This window comes from Ursus maritimus, unplaced genomic scaffold (assembly GCF_017311325.1).
Source record: "Ursus maritimus isolate PB19 unplaced genomic scaffold, ASM1731132v1 scaffold_4, whole genome shotgun sequence".
Taxonomy (NCBI): Eukaryota; Metazoa; Chordata; class Mammalia; order Carnivora; family Ursidae; genus Ursus; species Ursus maritimus.
In genome coordinates, this window is record NW_024426552.1 from 55,890,858 (window position 1) to 55,911,492 (window position 20,635).

General features: G+C 41.9%; 1 protein-coding gene across 2 annotated transcripts in view; it reads left to right on the forward strand.

Moving 5' to 3' along the window:
* Positions 1 to 1,847: 1,847 nt before the first annotated feature.
* Positions 1,848 to 20,635, forward strand: part of TMPRSS7 (transmembrane serine protease 7) — a 30,823-nt gene continuing 12,035 nt past the window's right edge. The window contains exons 1-9 of one of the 2 annotated variants that reach the window (XM_040621226.1): positions 1,918 to 2,025; positions 4,296 to 4,363; positions 5,504 to 5,697; positions 6,691 to 6,729; positions 7,439 to 7,667; positions 9,416 to 9,546; positions 11,492 to 11,604; positions 16,801 to 16,907; positions 20,088 to 20,224. In XM_040621226.1, the coding sequence (XP_040477160.1) occupies positions 1,933 to 2,025; positions 4,296 to 4,363; positions 5,504 to 5,697; positions 6,691 to 6,729; positions 7,439 to 7,667; positions 9,416 to 9,546; positions 11,492 to 11,604; positions 16,801 to 16,907; positions 20,088 to 20,224 (1,111 nt within the window). In that variant the 5' untranslated portion in view covers positions 1,918 to 1,932. Of the gene's footprint in view, positions 2,026 to 4,295; positions 4,364 to 5,503; positions 5,698 to 6,690; positions 6,730 to 7,438; positions 7,668 to 9,415; positions 9,547 to 11,491; positions 11,605 to 16,800; positions 16,908 to 20,087; positions 20,225 to 20,635 lie in introns of both variants that reach the window. The other variant, XM_008706596.1, reaches the window with a different exon arrangement.

Sequence of the window (20,635 nt, forward strand, 5' to 3'; positions counted from 1 at the left end):
CTTATTTCCCATCGGTTCTCTGCTGGCCCTCAACTGATGCATTCGCCTTGCTTTGGCATTTCTGTGTAAAGTTTTGGAACATCACACATGTAGAGGGAGTCTGTCTGTGTGAAAAATCAGAGAAGGATGTTTCAGGAAGACAGACCAGTATGAGCAAAGGGAACTGTTCAACAAACAATGATATTGTGACCATGCAGCTTGTTGTATGTCGGGCTGAGCTGGAGAGTTAGGTGAATGTAATCTAGTTCTAGACTAAATTGATCTCGCTTATATTGTTGTTATCCGGACCCTTGAGTACTTACTGATAGAGGAAGACTGTATGAGCTTCTAGATAGAAGGCATGGCTTTCACTCAAATTTTAAAGAGTCTGTAACAACAACAAAAATCTAAGAAGCATTTCCCTGTGAAAATCAGGAATGAAAACAACCATTGTTTTATACGGGAGGCTAGTGAGTCAAGGTGATCCATCCAAGGTCACATAGCTTGAAAGAATAAATCTAGGACATCAGCTCAGGCCTTCTGCCCCTGTGCCCCTTTCCCACACCCCCACAGCCTCACTCCACTGCAAGGGGCTACTGTGACTTTGGATGGCCCAAACAAGGGAGGTGGCTTCCTACCACTCGCATAGGCGCCCCTTCTTCCTAATTCAGTCGTCCCTTATGGCAGCATTTCCATGTGCTGGGCATTGCGCTGGGAGAGAATATTCTCTCCTTTTCTTTCTCTACCACCCTTCCTTTCTCTCTTCCTTCCCTCAAATATTTATTGAGCTTCAAAGCTACAAAAAGGGCTGAGGGACAAAAAGAAGTTACTGTTACTCTTAAAGGACAGAAATACAGACAGAAGTTATGATATAGTGGGACATACATCACAGGAGAGAAATGTACCCTGGCCACGGGAGCCAGGGGAATGTTACCACCAAGGAGGAAGACCTTGGTAACAAAAAGGAAAGGAAGAAAGAAGAGCCCCTCATCCCTCACCCCCCCACTCCCCCAAGCTATTCTCAGGTGCCCTAAGGCAACTCAGACACAGCAGTGTTCTTGCTCATGTTGTCAGTGGTTTCCGGGCAGGCCGGACACCCAGTCCTATAGTCCTCACTGGGCAGAGTATTTGAGCACGAGTGACCTGACACTGGGCTGAAACCATGCTTTGGGGCCCACAGGAAGAATGAGTTCTCCATGTATTGCACAGAGCTGAAGGCCAGCCCAGCACCCTGCGCCTCAGCACCCAAGTCAGATAAGGATGAGCCCCCAGCAGCTCAGTGAATGTCAGCTGGAGGCCCTTCCCTCTTCCGCCACTATGCTCACTTGACCGCCCAGCAGACATTTCTTTTTTTTTTTTTTTTAAAGATTTTATTTATTTATTTGACAGAGACAGCCAGCGAGAGAGGGAACACAAGCAGGGGGAGTGGGAGAGGAAGAAGCAGGCTCCTAGCGGAGGAGCCTGATGTGGGGCTTGATCCCAGAATGCTCGGATCATGCCCTGAGCTGAAGGCAGACACTTAACGACTGAGCCACCCAGGCGCCCCCGAGCAGACATTTCTTACCTCCTTGCCGTCTACAGACTCAGGATCCATGAAAACTGCATATGCTCTTTTTGGTCCCTTAGTGACTCTAGGATGTGTATAAAGTCAAAAAGGTGTACCTTTTACCTTTTAATCTTGTTCATAAATATTTATCAGGAGTCGATAGAACAGACTATCCTAAGAGAAATGGTGATTTATTGCTGATGGAAGTGTTGTTATTAACGACATTTAGAGCTTCCCAGGCTATGAACCAGTAACACACGTAGCTGCCCAATAAAACCATTTGCGGAGCCTGATACTGACGTAGAGCAGACAATGTTTCACTGCCACGCAGAGGGGAGACCCTTACCTGCTTTCTCTCCTGTCTTACAGGTAAGACAGAAAGCAAAGATGCTTTTTACTTTGTGGGGATGTTTCGCATCACCAACATTGAGTTTCTTCCTGAATACCGACAGAAGGAGTCCAGGGAATTTCTGTCAGTGGCATGGACTGTGCAGCAAGTGGTGAGGTGATGGGGGTGTGTGGGGGGGGGAGGGTTTTGTGAAAGGCTGGGAGAGTGGGGTCGGGGTCAGGGGATGAGGGGTTAGGATGGCGGGGTCACAAGTGTCACAGGTGAGCAGGGAGGATGAAGGAAGAAGTCAGAGGGAAACATGGGATTTAGCTCCTGTTGGCTGTAATTGCTTGACAGAATTGCTAATTAATTCAATTTAATTTATTTGTTTACTCATGTATTTTATTTATTGCTGAAAGTAAAAGCAAATAGCTCTCTGAGCTCCAGTTTTTCTCATCTGTAAGATAAAGGAATTGGATCACGTGATCTTTAAAATGCCTTCCAGAACTAAAGTTACAATCATAGTGATTGATTCTAGGAGCTGTACACATTTATCTCAACCTCAACACACTGGAATCTCTTTACTTTTTTAAAAATTCTCTTTATAAAACTAATATGTATTTAGCTATAAAAATTATAAAATTCAGAAAATTACAAAAAAGGAACATTAAAATTTTCTTTAATATCATCTCCAGAGATAGAGTCCCTTTTTATTCTGGGCCACATAGGCATAGAGGACAGCACAATATTGGAATATTAGTAGATATTCAGTTTTATAATCTGAATGTTTCTATGCAAGTAAATATTCTTTTAAAAATGTAAGTTTTAACAGCTACAAAGTTAGCTAAATCCTTTAAAAAATTTTTTTTAATTTAAATTCAATTTAGTTAACATACTGGATATTATTAGTTTCAGGGGTAGAATTTAGGGATTCATCAGTTGCATATAACACCCAGTGCTCATCACATCAAATGCCTCCTTGATGCCCATCACCCAGTTATCCCATCCCCCCCACCTCCCCTCCAGCAGCCCTCACTTCCTTCCCCATAGTTCAGAGTCTCATGATTTGTTTCCCTCTCTGATTTTATCTTATTTTATTTTTCCTTCCCCTATGTTTATCTGTTTTGTATCTTAAATTCCACATATGAGTGAAATCATATGGTGTTTGTCTTTCTCTGGCTGACTTATTGCGCTCAGCCTAATAACCTCTAGTTCCGTCCCGTTCTTGCAAATGGCACAGCCAATCCTTTTTATTGGATATTTGCTACACAAAAAGTAGCAAAAGTGCTACATAGCTACACAAAAGCGCTACATAGATTGTGTATCTCTGTGATTACTTCCTTAGCCGATCCCCTAAAAGTATATAAAAATATCTGTTCATGGCTCTTGGTACATATCACCAACTAGAAACTTCTGCCAATTTGTAGTGCACAGTAATGGAGTAATGTCACTCCTGTGACAGGCGCCCTGCCGTGTAGACTGCGGATAGGCTGTGTGTGAGAGAGGACAAGCTAGAACAATGGCGGGCACAGCGACAAGAAAGAAAGAAAGAAAGAAAGAAAGAAAGAAAGAAAGAAAGAAAGAAAGAAAGAAAGAGAGAGAGAGAGAGAGAGAGAGGGAGGGAGGGAGGGAGGGAGGGAGGGAGGGAGAGAGAGAGAGAGAAAGAAAGAAAGAAAGAAAGAAAGAAAAAGGGATGGAAGGAAGGAAGAGGGAGAGAGAGAAAGAAAGAAAAGAAAGGAGAGATGGAGGGAAAGAGAAAGAGGAGAAAGAAAAAGAGAAAGAAAAAGAAAAAAAAAGCGGGGGCTCAGCCGTTTTAGGTAACATGTTCCGTGTTGCATAGTCAGGTGGGTGATTTTGCCTTTAGGTAGGAAGGGGAACACAGGAGGAGGAGATTCGGCAGAGACTCAGTTTGGCTTTAGAAATGCTATGGAAGGGCAAAGAAGGTAAATTCAAATAGCTCTCCTTTGGATCAAACTCTCCTTACAAGGGCTGGGTGTTTCTCTTGAGACTGCGTGGGAGGAGGGGGGTTGGTAGACCTGGCGGAGGGCGCCGCCTGCCCCCTAGTGGCTAGTAGGGCAATGTGTCCATAAGAATATAAACTTGCCAGGCTGCGCATTGATAGAAAAGTGGTTGGGTCAAGTACTTTGAAAATGTACTTAAAGGAGTTTGATTTATTAATTGTGGAGAAAATTAACCTTTGGAGTAGGCAGAATACAGAAGTTAAACTTGATTAGGGTGTCTCAAGACAGCGAGGAATGAATGACGGTAACTGATTATTCTTCAAAGAGAACACAGAGTAAGTAACCGAAGACTCGAGGCTTCAGCCAGGGCCCTGCTTTCTGCTTGCTAGCTGTCGGGGCTTGCACCTACGTATGCTAGGTACTGTGAGACGAAGCCAAGCTTGAAAGACTCAGACACCTCCTTTTTTTTTTTTTTTTCCAGGTAAACCTGATTTATACAACATCTGCCTTCTCTGAATTTTACAAGCAGTCTGTCGTTGCAGATGTCAGGTAATACATGTCCCTTGCTTTGGGACTTCTGTGTTTACTGCTGTAAATTCCTCTCAAGGCTGTGGAAGGGCTCAGATAGCACCATTCTCCAGCAACTTCCTGGAGGTGGCTTTGGGTTAATACTTTTTTAGCACAACGGGTGACCCATCTCTGCCGTGCTGTCATGCTACGTTTTTCTCTTCATCTGCCAAAGCCTGCCCTCTCCCCACAGCCGGGATCCTGGGCCCCCGGTATTGTTACTGCTGGGCAAAATGGCCACAAACATGACTAGCATTGGGTGGGGGTAAAACCAAACTACAGTCCAGTATTTCTCAAAATATGTTCAGCCAAAAATTGGTCACGGGAGATTTTCTGAGAAAAAAAAAGGATCTCATGGTCAAATAATTTTTATTAAAATTTATTTTATGAGTTTTTAATGGATTCATTTTATTAAAACTTATTTTTTAAATTGTGTGCCATGTTCCCCCACCTCCAGTGTCTCTGCAGAGACTCACAATTCACTTTGACATACCAAAGGCAATAAGAAGTCTGGGAGTAGAGCAATTTGTTTACTTTCTCTTTCCTGCATTATTTACCATAGAACACTCCAGGTTTGTTTTTCATAAAACATGACGGTATTTGTGCCCTTAGAGCTCTTGCTCCAGGGTTTGGCTAAACACCAAGTTGGACTGGATTCCTGGATTTGCTACTTATTAGCCATATGATTTTCAGTCGTAGTTGGCCTTGACTTCCTTTTCTGTAAAGCTAGAATAATAGGACCTTCCTTCTAAGATTAAGTGGGATCAAGCGGAATTGAGCACTGTGTCTGGACAAGGCAAAGTATCAAAAATCAGAGTTGTTGTTATTTGTAATAGCAGTGAATGATTGATATCCGTAAAAATAGTATATTCTCCAGGGAGATGCAACAATACACGAATGATTCTAGATGTGAACCCAACACAGGAAGACACATACTATGATGCTTTCCCTTCCCAACCCCCACAATAGGAGTCAATGACTTCTTAAAGAAGGGATTTTGGAAGTTGAAGGATGTCCTCACTGGCCTTACCTTGAATCATTCAGTTGGGTCACTGGTTTTCTATGAGAGTCCACTTCCTAAGATACACACATGAACATCCCTCTTTTTTTTTTTTTCTATAGCAGCAACAACAAAGGTGGCCTCCTTGTCCACTTTTGGATTGTGTTTGTCATGCCACATGCCAAGGGTCATATCTTCTGTGAGGACTGCGTGGCCGCCATTTTGAAGGACTCCATCCAGACGAGCATCATAAACCGAACCTCTGTGGGGAGCTTGCAGGGCCTGGCTGTAGACATGGACTCTGTGGTACTAAATGGTGATTGTTGGGTAATTCTCCTTCATGCATTCCTTCCTGCAGCACTCCTGATACTGCCATTAAACTTAGTCAATATTGTAATGAAGTATTCTCTTCTGCAATCCCAGTAAAACAAGATTAGCTGAGGACATTGATAAAGGAAGTTGCTAAATGTTATATACAATGATTGGACAATAGAAGTGGGTTCAAAATACATATGAAATTGAATTTGTTCAAGTGTCCCCTGCCCTATATTTAATTCAGCTTCACGAATCTTCAAACTAAGGCTCCAAGTCCTGAAGAAGAAGGAATTTTACTGAGGCTTATCTTGTCTTTTCCCTTGTCCAGACCCAATGCGCCTATGTTATAGAGTGTTACCCAATGTTCCACAATGGCCTGCTGAATAGCCCCGCCAAAATGCTATCTCATCATTTGATTTGCCAGTAAAATACTTTAATTATGTGACCCCAAAATTATGCTTTCTCTCTTGATTTAAATCATACACACACACACACACACACATATATATAAATCATCGGCATCTGTCTATCCATCTATCTATCCATCTGCCAGGCATGTAATGTAGTAGTATGTGGCTGATAAGTGTTGCTAAATGAATGAATGAAATACCTCTAGTGAAAAAGTCGGCACCACAAATACTATTTCAGATCTGGGACTAATTATTATTATATTTGTTTTGTTGCTTTTTACCTTTAAAGATGTTTAAAATGTGTCACTAAGGACAATTTCAAGCATCAAGAAAAGTAAAGAGAGTGTGATCATGAACTCTCATGCATCCTTTTACTCAACTGCAACAACTATGAACTCACGGCCCTCCCACTTCTCTCGAAATACATAAACAACTTCCCCTACCCTCCCTGGATTATTTTAAAGCAAATCCCAGATAGGATGAATTGCTTTTAAAGGACTGAAAGGAATTTTTACTAAACAAAATTCTAACAAAGTGAAATGTTGGAACTGACCGTCTCTTTTCCATGTGTTTTTTCGATGCAGCTGGGCTTCGGTCAGATTACTCTTCAACCATAGGTTCTGGTAAAGTATGACATGCGGCTTCTTCTACGCTGTCTCCAAATCAGTATCCTTTTTGGCTATAGTTTTATTTTCAAATAATGGTATTTGTTAGTGCTCTCTCAGTTGCCTGTGACAGAAATACACTCGAACTGGCTTAAGCCCAGAAGAAACGTGATCGGCTCTTATAACTGGGACATATTATGGAATGTATTGGTTTCAGGCATGTTTGGGGCCAGGTTGTAAAATAAAATATCATCAGGACTCTGCATCTGTGCTTTTCCCTGTCGAAGCTTCATCGAGGGTATTTTTCTCATGTGGTCTCATGAATGACAACTGGTAGATTCAAGCTTATAATTTATCAGTAGCAGCAATAGTAGGAAAAAAAAGGCCACACAAATTTCCAGAATTTTTGCAGAAGTCGTGGGGCTGAGCTTAGTGTCTCAGATTGGCTGGCCTGCCCATTTATGAACCAGCTTCTTTTACTCTGATTGGCCAGTCTGGGTCATGTGCCCATCTCTGGACCTAGAGGTAAGTTTAACCCCGACCAAATCATACAGGCAGGGTAGGGATAGCTTCTCAAAGTAAAGACTTGGTGTTATTACCAGAAGAGAGCGGAGTAGACTCCGGGCTGGCAAAACAGCAGCTGTCCTCCTCATGAACTCTTTGCTCTTTACGCTTTATAAAGATGTCTAGAAAAGTCATTCCTAAAACAAAAGTGCTGTCTCCACAGACAAAGGCTGCTCTCAGCACTTGTATGCGGATCGCCTGTCTCTCCGCTACCCTCTGGAGATTTCTGCAACCTCAGGGCTGCTGCTGTGCCACTTCAAGCTGGTGGCCATCGTGGGCTATCTGATCCGTCTCTCGATAGAGTCCGTCCAGATTGAAGCTGACAACTGTGTCACGGACTCTCTGACCATTTACGACTCCCTCTTGCCAATCCGGAGCGCCATCTTGTATAGGTACTGGGATTTGCGAGTGAAGACTTTTTTACAGTGTCTCTCTTGGGCAGTATCTCGTTTCCCTTAGACTTTTTTTTTTTTTTTAAAGATTTTATTTATTTATTTGACAGAGAGAGAGAGAGACAGCCAGCGAGAGAGGGAACACAAGCAGGGGGAGTGGGAGAGGAAGAAGCAGGCTCATAGCAGAGAAGCCTGATGCGGGACTCGATCCTGTAATGCCAGAATCACGCCCTGAGCCGAAGGCAGACGCTTAACCGCTGTGCCACCCAGGTGCCCCTCCCTTAGACTTTTAAAACTATTTTTGTGTGCGCTCATGCGTTCAAAGACTGACCCATGCCTTACTTAGTATCCCCTGTACTAACCAGAGCCTATCACACAGAACGTTTGTTTTTTTACTTATAGCATACGAGGGTCCAAATCAGTATAGCAGGAACTTCAGACGGTATTTCTGAAATCTCACTGACTTTTTTTTTTTTAAGATTTTATTTATTTATTTGACAGAGAGAGAGACAGCCAGTGAGAGAGGGAACACAAGCAGGGGGAGTGGGAGAGGAAGAAGCAGGCTCCCAGCGGAGGAGCCCGATGCAGGGCTCCATCCCAGGACTCTGGGATCACGCCCTGAGGTGAAGGCAGACCCTTAACGCCTGAGCCACCCAGGCGCCCCTGAAATCTCGCTGACTTTTTTGTTTGATTTTACTTTTGTTGCAACTGCAACAAAATTTTGTTTAATTTTGTTTCATTAGACTGTGAGAATAAATATTCTGATGATTGCATACCATTAGTAAAACAATTAAAAATTTCCCCCTTATTATATAGATAACACAGTGTTCATTGTGACAGTGAACAGAGAAAGACAAGATCAATATTTCACAATCGCATTACCTAGAACAAATGTCTGCTATGTTTTTGCATAAATATTTTCATTCCTATATAGATATGTAATTACACACACACACATATACACATACCCTAGTATTTTTTACTTACTGATAGATATCTTTTTGTGAGTGCTTACTCTCTTGATGATTTAATAATGATAGTTGTACTTTATTAAAAATGTAGTCTTTGTTATGCACTATGCTAAAAAGGCACATGAATTACTAATTATTTTTTAACAGTGCTTATGTATGTATGTAACTGTTTTACCTATGTTTGTATAGTTTGGTGATGAATATGCATATGCTAGAAATTTCAACAGTATGTAATGGTTGCAGTGAAAAGGAAGTTGATCCCTGGCTCCCATTCCTCAGTCATTATTTTTGTTTCTTTTCATCCTTCCAGACATACTTTGCTATTATCACACTTAATCCTCACCCCAATGCCATGAGGAGTACTCTTGTTACTACCACCGTTTCATAGTAGGGGAGCTGGCATTCATGAAAATTAGTTACTTGACTGCCCAGGCTCTTTCAGCCAGTTAAGTGATGGAACTGAGTTTTAAACCCAGTTTTCTTGACGCCAGAGCTCGGGACCGTAGCCATTTCAATAGTTGCCTATGCCTTGCTTGCTCTCAAGGCAGGTTCAGTGACAGCCATCCGGAATTCTTCGATAGTTACTGGGCAAAAGTTTCTGTACCTTTATCAGCTCCCCTCCGTGGTGCCCTGGGGCAGATGAAGATCTGGCTGGCAGAGTCTGACTCACAAGAACTGTGTGGATGGCCTGGGAAATGGGTGGAATTAGTGGTGGAGGGAGGCTCACTGCTCAAGAACCTATTATTCATAGGCTTTTGTTTTGTTGTCTGGTTTCAGAATTTGTGAACCCACAAGAACAGTAATGTCCTTTGTCTCCACAAATAATCTCATGTTGGTGTCATTTAAGTCTCCTCACATACGAAGGCTATCAGGAATCCGGGCATTTTTCGAGGTCATTCCAGAAGAAAGTAAGTCTTTCTTAATAGAAAAAAGTCACCTTGAAAAATATCTATTGTGATATACTCCAGTCTTATCTCTCCTGAGGCTGTGTGGTAATACCAGTCCTATTAGTCAGGGACCTTGGCTCAGGGTTCAGTCAGAGGAGAGAGATCGTACTATTTAAACAGAGAGAATTTAATGTGAGAACTGTTAACTCGGCATAAAGGTGTCAGCTAGGTCACTCAAAAGGCAGAAGGAACACTGTAAGGTGTTCTGGGTGTAATACATGTAGGAAGCAACTACTCCCCCCGCCCCGTAAGGGGGACAAAGGAAAGTGGCGGCAATGCTGACAATTTAGAGTGTGGAGGGGGGATCTGTGGACTAAAACTCAGACCTCCGGCGGCGGGAGGAGGGGATGTTGCTACTCGGCTGGTGCACCTGTCTCTGAGTTCAGAGGCGGGTGTTCACGGACTTGGGACCCAGACCTTCCAGGAGGGGGTGCCAGACAGCCGGGGCTGGCATCTTTGAGGAAGATGCAATGAAGTGGAAGTTGGCAAAATTGCTAACAGGATTCACCTCTGCTACAGGAAGAAAGAGTAGCTGCGCCAAAGGGGGGCGGGCAGGGGAGGGCCGGAGGCGGGGTGAGAGAGAATGGGGGGGAGGGAGAGTAAGAATCCTTGCTGCGGTGGCTTTCCCAGGAAGAGGAAAGGAAACACGCAAGAAGCCCTGTTCTTCCTCCTCCAGTCTTCGAGGTTCCCTGTAGCGCCCCCTATTGGCAGGGCCTGTCAGGGAGCCAAGTGGCAAAGGTTCCCCAAGTCCTCACAGAACAGAGAAGGAAGGGTGCGTTGGGAGCTGGGTGATAATAGCCCGGTACCTAGCACACCACAGTGGCTGTCTTTCGTGAATTCTAGCTCATAGCAGTGCGTGTGAATGCCATCCTAATAAGTGCACGGGAAGCAAAACCCAGAGATCTAATGGGTTTTCCTAGGTTGGAGAGTGAGCAAAAAGGGACCTAGCTTCCTTTCATTCTTCTCTTTTTGACTTGGGTTGATGAAGTAAAACAAAACAAAACAAAAAGAGCCTTCACTGAAACTCTAGTTTTTTTGTGTTATTTGTTGCCTTGTAACCGGTCAACTCTTACAGGTCACGTCTTGGTAACTTCTTTACGAGGACTGACAAGGCCAAAAGGATCAGAATGAGAGATGGGTGAGGAGGGCAGTGTATTTGGCTTAAGTTAGATGGTCATAGCTTCACAGGTCCACCTACATTTTAAGGCAGTGGCTTATTTTGATAGATTTTTTTTTCTGTCAAATTATTACAAAACTAAATGTAAAATTGATTTATTGAACCAAATTGAACTAGCTATTTGACGTGTTGTTGGGTTGAAAATTATCTCTAACTCCAAAGGTTAAAAAAAATTATTAGCTCAGAAATACTGCGGTGGAATTTGTGAACAAACATTTATTGGGGCAGGTTCTATATGCCAGGAATGATTCCAGGTGTTAGGGAAAGCAGCAAACAAAATCGATAAAAATCACTACTCTCAAGGAAATTGTATTTTAGCAGAAAGATGACCCTACAGTAAGAACAGATGTTTAGATTGCTTTATATAAACAGAACAATATGTTATGTAAATTGGGTGTATTTCTTTCAACAACAAATAAACACTCATTTGAACAAATAAGCTCAGAAGATTTAAAAATATATTTAAACTATGTTTTTAAAGAGAGTAATAGCATCCTATAGATCTGTAGTCTAAATGTGATCTGAAAACAAATATAGAATTTAAATAAGAAGCTTAGCTATATATCTATAGGATACTATTTCCTTTTGGAAAAACTAGTTTAAATTTCACAAAAGTATATAAGTTTGTTGATCAAGGAGTGTGTGCTTGTAGTTAAAGAAATGTATGCGGTGCATTTCCCATAGTCTCACGACTGTGAATCATTGTGTGTTACTGGATATTTTTTTCAGAATGTGAAAACACAGTATTGGTCAAAGAAATCACTGGCTTTGAAGGGAAAATTTCAAGTCCATATTACCCAAGCTACTATCCTCCGAAATGCAAGTGTACCTGGAAATTTCAGGTAGCGTAGTTTTACCACTGCTTTAGAAAAATATTGTTATCTTATGTTTAGTAGCAATCTATTTTTAATTACCTTTATTTTTTACTACAAAAAGAATGTTAATTTTATAATATCTAAACCTTAATCAAATACATTACCTGGAATATGAAAGGTCCTTGTCATTTCAACCCTCTGCCCATAAATTAACTGTTCTTTGCAGATGGGCTTATTTTTCCAACTGTTATTTTGTTTGGTTGTACCAAAAAATGCAAAGATACTGTTAGGGACTCAAACACCTTATTATTTTACTCTGATAGAGCTCACTTATCCATTTTTAATTATTTCACTATCAGCATTATTGTAAGAATAATAAAGAAGTAATAAACTGAATTAGGCAATGTATATTTCAGTTATATAAGCAAACCAAACTTTGTAAATTTATATAAAATATATACATCTCCGTCTGAACCTTAACAGAGTTCCTTTTTATTTTTCCTTTAAAATTTTAGTCTATAACTGTTTTTCTTTCTCCAACTGTAGTGTCCTGTGAAGGGACAAAGGGCAAGGCTCCTTCAGCCTGTATGTATAAACCCATTTTTGTGAGGCATAGAAACTAGATGTAAGTGGCAAGCAGTTCAGGGTTTGCATTCATTCACCATGTTGCTATTAAATGCCTACTATGTGTCTGGGAGTATTCTAGACACTGGGATCCACGATATCTGACACACATGCACAAAAGCTCTGCTCTCACGGAGCTTACCGTACAGCAGGGGGAGACAGGCGACAAACGAACACACATATGTGCAGTATGGTACATGGTGGGACAGTGCTATGGAGAAGACTAAAGCAGGGAAGGAGGCTCCGGAGCTCGGTGGGTGATCCGGAGTACGAAGCATGGGATGTCAGGAATTTGTTACCTTAAGTAGCACGGCCAGGGGAAGCCTCGCTGACAAGCGGACATTTGCATAGAAACCTGAGAGAGATGGGGAAACTAACCCTATGCATGCCCAGAATCGGAGTGTTGCAGGCAAAGGAACAGCGGAGGCAAAGGCCCTGAGGCAGGTGCATGCTTGCTCCATGTGTCATTTGTACATAGAGTTAAATATTTTTAATAATTTTACTATACCCAAATGTGTACTTAGTGTCAATGTCCTGATGGCATACATCCTTACATTATTTTTTCATCATTGTTGCAAACATTTCCAAAATAATGAAAACCCAAAGGTTTTGGACTCTTGCTCACCACCAGATTCTTAAGGCCTCAGGGCAGCAGAATCTCTGTGTCTCAGGTGACTTCAGCAGTTGGGGGAGGAAAAAGAGGGACAGCAATCTGTCTCTTCCGTCTCTGCAAAAAGTAGGTGTATATTCTTTAGGACATCCAGAACAAGAAAAGCCATTCCCAAATGCTTGAAGTTCAAGTGTTTGAAGTTCCTTGGAGGTAAAATGAACATTGATTCCATGATAACCCATAAGACCTAATGAGAAGATTCCTAAACATTGTTCTAGTCAGGGTGTAAATAAGAATATCAGATTCTGTCTCACTGCAGGTCAAGTGTTAGAAATGCTGAGTAAAAAGAACTCTTTATAAAGAAAAAAGCATGCCACTGAGGGAGTGGAGAATGGGAGAGGGAAGACAGGAAATACTGGGGACAGAGTTTGGTTGATGACACCATTTCCCAAAGGTCAAGGTTGGTCCTCCTCAGTGTGGACATTAAATAAAGCTGTTCCTTTCTCGGACGGCTTTGAACAGCCACCTAAAATTTCGTGATGGCATGTTTCCGCTTATGGAAATCATGTAAAAACAATAATGTCACCGGTAAAATAGCTTTGAATTTATTACAACAACTGAGAAGAATGACTTAAGTGACAAAAGTATTGACTCAAGTCATGATAAAACCTTTTATACACATGAGTTGATTTCTTTCATCCTCAATCCTTCTTAGTGCCTGGTCTGATTTCCAAATGTAACTGCAGAGCGATCAATCCCTCTTGCAGACTCCCTTTCAGCTGAGTTTTTAAGGTCTCATTTATCTGAGAAGGACTAACTCCAGCTCCAACTTCAAATTCCTGTGATTTTTTTCTCCCAAGAATAAACAAATGTTTATTGAATGTCAGTTTCAGGCGCATGACCATAGGGAACACTCAGTAGCAAGGTAGTCCTTGCTCTTTCCGAGCTTACAGATTGCAGGGGAAGAAGGTGTGGCGAAACAAGAGAAAGTGAAAAAGAGTATTGAGGCTTATAACATGTCACCTCCATTTGTTTCAGGCACACACATTTTTATTTGCTCTTAAAGCATACCTCGGATATAGGAGAGAGACGTCTTGTCACATTTTAGAGATAAGGAAATAGAGCTGGGGCAAGCCATTGGTCAGAGGCTACTCAAATAAAAAGTGACCTAGGCAGCATTCAAAAGAATCATGCCGCCCTCCGTAAGCAAGTTCGGCACCCCCCTCCTTTTCTGGGTTCCTAAAGATGTTCAGTTTCCCTATGTTTCATAACAATCGCTTAGTTGAATATTTGCCTCCCTCTCTCTTCCTTCTTTTTGTTTTCCGACTAATATATTTTGCTATGGGATCTTAGAAGAGAAACAGGGAGTGGGGTTTTGAATTGTTTTATCACAGGTGTCATCAGCCTAGCACCCACCAATTCAGGTGTATCCGACCCAAGCAGAGATTACTGTGGCCCGTGTCAATTCACCTCCTCGCATCACTTAGGAAATAGGTGGGATTCCCCAGAGAGGAGTCCCTCTTCCCTGCTTCTGTGGCAAACTTCTAACCACTGAAGTTTCCAGTGCCTGTTGTAGGTGGGTTGAGCTGTATATACATAACCACTGGTGAGAGGTGACAAGCTTAAAGCGTGTCCTGCATCCTGTTGCTACCACCGACTAGAGAAATATGTCAACACAGCAGGTCCAGATCTGGAGAAACCCTCCCCTTACTCAGTAAACATGCCCAAAGCAAAGGCAGGGGTTGGGCATTGGGAACTGAGAACACAGGACGTAGAAGGAAATAGCATACTTGGCGGTTTTTCATTTTTGTCCATTTGTTGAACAAAACAGCTCACAATGCTTGGTGGACCTGCCCCTCGTGACCCCGCTGGTCAAGCTGACTAATATCAGTAGAGCCTCTTGGCCAATCTGGACACAAATGTAGATTTGTGTGCAAATCTGTGTCAGTAGAATCTGGTGTGCAAAGGAACTTAATTCTTTTCACTTTGGAGAGGCTTCGTAGATGGGTCGGTGATGCATTTAAATCGATTTTACTTTGGAGTGATGGAACAGTGAAAATGCCATGTCAGTTTCCTATGGAGAATTGCATTGGAATATGTCCTTACGCTGTAAAATTACAGTGATTACTCAAGGTATTTACTATCGGTTTGCATATTTTCTTCTTTTTTTTTAATGTGAAGAAAAACTCAGATAACACGACTGGGGAAAAAAATTGACGTGTGCCCTCAGGAACCCCTGGTTTTTATTGAACCTAAGACGATCCCATTCCTCTTGAGCCCTCACTGCCCATTTCCAGGCGCCATGATGCACTATGGAGCCAGGAAAGACCACCATGTGGCCTTCAGGGAAATGCAGGGTAACCTTGGGCATGTGATTTATTTTTGGTTAGTTTTGATTTCTTCTGTAACATAGGACTCATACTACCTTTTTAACTGTGTTGTTGTGATGTTTAAATGAGATACATAAAGAGCCTGATTCATTCTTTCTCAAAGATAAGTTGAGGGAGGAGGGCTACTATATTTAGTACATGTTAGAAAGAAGTACATACACACAACAAAGAAATTGTAGCATCAAATATGATGACATCTCTAAAAAAACCAAGTAGCAGAGCAATAAAAATCAATGGGTAAAATCCATCTCTTAAACCAAAAAGACAACAGAATTGAATCACAAAGTATTACCTATAACTTAATTGTATATTATTTACAAAAGATGGCAGAATAAAAAGTGATTTAGCTGAAAGTAAAAGGATGGGAATATCATACCAGACATTATAAACAGAAAGAAAGTAGGGTTCAGAACCTTAGCACGAGACAACATGGAAATCAACATTAGGGCAACAACACTGGGTGAGAAACGGAAGGTGATCTGTAATGATAATGAGGGCAATCCACGTGAACTTTTGTGATAATTATTTACTTACCAAAGGACGTTAACATTAATACTCTTAAATCAAAATCTATAGCACATTCAAAGAGAAATGGTCAATGCTTAACTAAGAGATTTTAGTTCTTTTCCGTTGGTTCCTGACAGAGATAGTGGGGAGAATAACTACAGCTAGGAAGGATATTAAACCACACAGATAATGAGTTTGGCTATATACTAACGTACATACATACATACATACATTACCCTTTTCTTTCAAATGGCCTTGGAGCATTCACAAATTCGATCACATCAAAATCCTTAATAAATAAAAACATTAAAAAGCAATACAGGCGACAAATAATCTCTTATCTAATTAGTATAGAATTAGAAAACTAGAGAGTGGGTAAACAAAAGTTCCACTCTCTGGAAATGTGTAAACTCTCTCTAAATAATTCCTGGGTCAGAGTGAAAATTAAAACGAAAATCGGGACATAACAAACATAATGTATGTGTATGTCATACAGTGTTGTAAACAGCTCAGCTGTGTGTGTGTGTGTGTGAGCGTGCACACACATGCTCTCACGTGGGCGTGTGCAGTACGGACAGCCTCTTCTCTTGTTGGATCCTGTCGGAGCAGACCTAGGAGTGACTCGGTAACTGGCCTCAGGAACACCCAGGTTGACTATGAGGAGGATGCTGATTCATTTCTCCTTTATCTAAATAATCTGAATAATGCTTTAAATAAACTATGTCATTATTGTCACTGAAGGAGAAAACTGTGTGTCCTCATTAACAAGGGGGTGTTTTCAAGTTCATTTACAAGGAGGAAACCGACACCCGGAGATAATCTAATGTGTCCCATGTCACCCAGCTCACTCAAACTGGGGCCTAACAGTGGCTCTCTGAGCACTGGGCCACCCACTTCCCTCTCTATTATGCTCTCCTCCTTCTAGTTTGTTGGGGAAGGGGGGTTTGGGTCTACCCCACCAAAGGCCATAGGGCACAAAGAATAAATTGCCCTGAGAACAGCAAGTCAAGGGAATGAGTTCTGAGTGAGGAATCAGCCCGAAACATGTCCTTCAACTGAAACATTTTTCTAACTTATGTTTGTTTTTCACAGACTTCCCTATCAACCCTTGGCGTAGCACTGAAATTCCATAACTATTCAATAACCAAGAAGAGTGTGAAAGGCTGTGACCATGGATGGTGGGAAATTAATGAGCACATGTAAGTGGGTTCCAGATGGAAAGAATCTGATGAAAGGCCTGACCCAGAGGTTCAAAGCCTTGGATTCCTTGTCCCCAAAGAGTTTGTACTTTACTGTTTACAGATAGGGAAATCGAAGGATACAGGGGTTAAAGAACTTGCTCAAGGTCACTCAGCTCCTACGTGATTAAGCCAGGATTCAAATTCCTGTCTTAAGGGCTCCCAAGGCCTTGCTGCCCCACTGCTCTTTGCTACTGGGCTATGGGCGTGTACACCCTACGCTTTACAAAAATAGTTTGGTAGATAAAGTCTTTCAAACCGCGGAGCCCTGGAGGAAATAGTAAATTGGAGTCCTGGTGATAGGAAAGGTAGAAACCATTAGCCAATTCTTTGCGGGAGGGGAGGCTGGATTGGCCCGGCTGTAGCCTGAGGCTGGGACGTGGGTTGAGGCTGATCAGAGAAATCTAGACGACTGAGCTTTCTGAACTGACCTAGGAGCACCTCGCTCTCACCTTTTATTTGTCCTTTGGTGGTTGTTATTGTTTAATTGCTTCTGAAGCTGTAATCGATCTTGTATTTAAAAATATAGAATGTTCTGTCTTTGCAGCAGAATAGCTTCTAAGTTTACTGTGAGGTAAGCTTTTTTTGTGTGAATTTAGCCTAAGGGATCTGCCAGCTAATTCTGTGCTCATTGTTAATCCATGAATGAGACCTTCCTTTTCTAGATGATTTTGCTGAACAACTTCTTTCATTTCCTTTAGACTCTCAGATTACGTGCTAAAATAGTCATTGGTTCTGTCTGCACTGGACTAGATCCTATCTGATTTAAGAGCATGCTTGGATCCATTATTAAGATGTGGCTTGGACTCCTTTTGGGAATATTTTTGAATCAGGGTCTATTACGTAGGAGGCAGAATACCTGCATTCGGGTTCCAGCTCTGTTACTTAGTAGCTGTATTAACTAGGACAAATTATTTAACCTCTTTGATTTTCAGTCTGTAAATGAGCTAACGATTCCTAAATACCTAAATTACCCAATGATTTGGTAAGCATTTAATGAGATAAAGCATACTACACACCAAAAAATATAGACTATATTATATATATATTATATATTATAGCCTGCAATATAGAATGTACTCCCCCTCCAAGTTTTAAGAATACTGCATTCTGATATTTAAGTAGATAGAGGCCCAGAAAACAAATCTGTGGAATTCTCTTGTAAAATGCGGTACTATTTTTTTTTTCTGTCCTAACTAACAACCCCCACCACCCAAGGAGTGTTGCTGCCAAATTATGAGCAAAATCTTCTCGCAAGCAATCAATACCAGGGAAGCTCTCTGCCCTAAATACTTTCTCTGAAGGGCCAGCTCTTCCCTTGGTCTTGCGGGCTGGCTGAAGTCCTATCAGATTATTTTGATGCTAGTTGTGCCTTTTAGGATTTAAAATGCCAACCCTTCCCATTATCAGTTCTTTTCATCTAAAAAGGAAAGGCTCTAATTACACTAATTTCTGACACCTTGCTGAAAAGTTGCCTAAAGGCACTGCGTTTGTAATGGGGCAGTAGGAAAAGGTAATGCTGACTCCAGGAAGCCTAGTACTCCTGAGTTCAGAGAAGGTGGGGATGGCGTGTGTTTGCTCGAGCAGCTAGAATGCAGCCTGTGAACCCTGAAGGAATGGATGTCCTTCCTAGGAAGCTTTGCAGAGTGAAGTTCCTGAAGGGAAAGCTGTTGGTGCCCTAGAAAGTGCTAGGGTTTAGTATCAGGCAGATTTGTGTCCTAATCCTGCTGCTTCTATTTTGAACTTCGACCCATTACTTTGCTTATTTAACTTCTCGGCTTTCTTACCTGTCATGTGTCTGTATCTGTAAACCAACTCTTGTGGTTTCTCCAATTTCTCACTTTTATTTTTTTTAACTTTTGTTCCATTAGCCACCACTATGCCCCATTCCCTGCTGTTCCACCCCGAACTCCAGCCCAAGCATGGATTCAAAGATTCCTTTTTTCTTGACTCTTCTTTAACATCCCAGTAAGATCCATCTTTGCAAGAAAGTTCTAGTAAGTGTTGATGGAGAGCACAAATAAAATCACCATGAGACACACGTAACAATGACCATGTTTTCATGGTCTGATCCCAAGACGACCAACTGGAGAAGACTCTGGCCCTAAAAGGTTAACGTGGATTCCACGTGCCTTTCAGATCCCAGCTCCTACTTGGCCAAGTGGCCACCTACCTGTAGCTGCTATCTCTTCCTCTGTTCCCGCAGCTGGTCTATCAGGCCATCAGGGCCCGAACTTTAGCCAGCGGCAAAAGAGTCCTCCCGAAATACATGTGAACACTTTCCTTCTCTGAGCCTTAAAACAACACCTCCGTGGTCCTCCCACAGAATGCCAGTGTCTGATCCACGGAACTTTTGTGGTTCCCAAGTGCCTTAGGGGCGAGGAGTGATTGGCATTCACAGATTCCAGGGGAGGCCGTCCCTCCTCAGCCCGTGGGTTTGCTGTTTCCCTTTGAGACGTTGCAGGTTTCACCCTGGGAAGAGCTTTGTCTACACAGGGCAGAGACCTAACTTATCATGGTCCCCCAGCATGGTAATATTTCATGTTCTACTAACCACAGGGCTCACAGAATAAGAATTACTAACAGGAGGGGCATTTCCTCTTACATACAAGAAGTGAGAAAAGTCAGGGTAAGGAGATCTTGCAGACAGACATGACTGTTTTGAAATTCTACCCGGGACAAGCCCCAAAGTACACACTGGTTTTCAATTTAGTTTGAAAAAATATTGTTGTGTTTTACTTAAGTATTGCTGGGATTCTTTGTATATTTCCATCCTGAGCTCACGGATTCTACTCTGCTCCATGGCGAGGTTTGTGGGCAAAAGCAGGCAGTTCTTGCTGTCACATGGTTACTGACGCAGAAAAAAAGAGAGGACCCATATTTCTTCTAATTACGAGTATTGGTGAGGAAAACACTAGGTCACAGTCAATAAGACTGCTATTATATGTAGCAGAGTAGAAAATCGAGGGGTCAGAAGTTCCTCCATCACAGTCACTTAGCATAGATTGGAGAACTACTGTTAACTCTGCCATAAGCATCTCCGCTGATGAAGCCCGAAGTACCAAAGTATCAGTGCGCTCCCTGTCGATGGGGATGCAGTCGCAGAGCCTGATGCCACGCCTCCTCCCTGACTCTCCTCAGGTACTGCGGCTTCTACGTGGATCACCAGACGATTTTCCGAGTGCCTAGTCCGCTCGCCCACATTCAGCTGCGGTGCGGTTCAAGGCTTTCCGACAAGCCACTTTTGGTGGAATATGGAAGTTACAACATTAGTCAACGTAAGCCTGGAATTAGCTCTTTAGAAACTCCTAAGAAATGGTTAAACAGAGCCTAATACTTGGTAACTCAAAACCTTGAGAAATTAAGGAATATTTCTATTTACTATTAATATGCAAATTAATATGCTATAAATAAGGAATATAAACAAAATATATAATAAATAAGTCATAAAATTATGTATTTATTACAGCTATAGTTTAAGTTATAGAAGAAATAACATAATTATTTGTTACAATTGAAAAATAGTTTCTTACGTTATTCCTGAAATATGGGACAAACCCATTTCTTGATTTATTGTTTCTGCTACTCATTAATCTTTGTACATATGATGTTTGTGCCAATATTTGGTGGATCAGAAGGCAACTGTTGTGACTCACTTTAGCCCATGACGTGTAGGGAGAGCTGGTCGG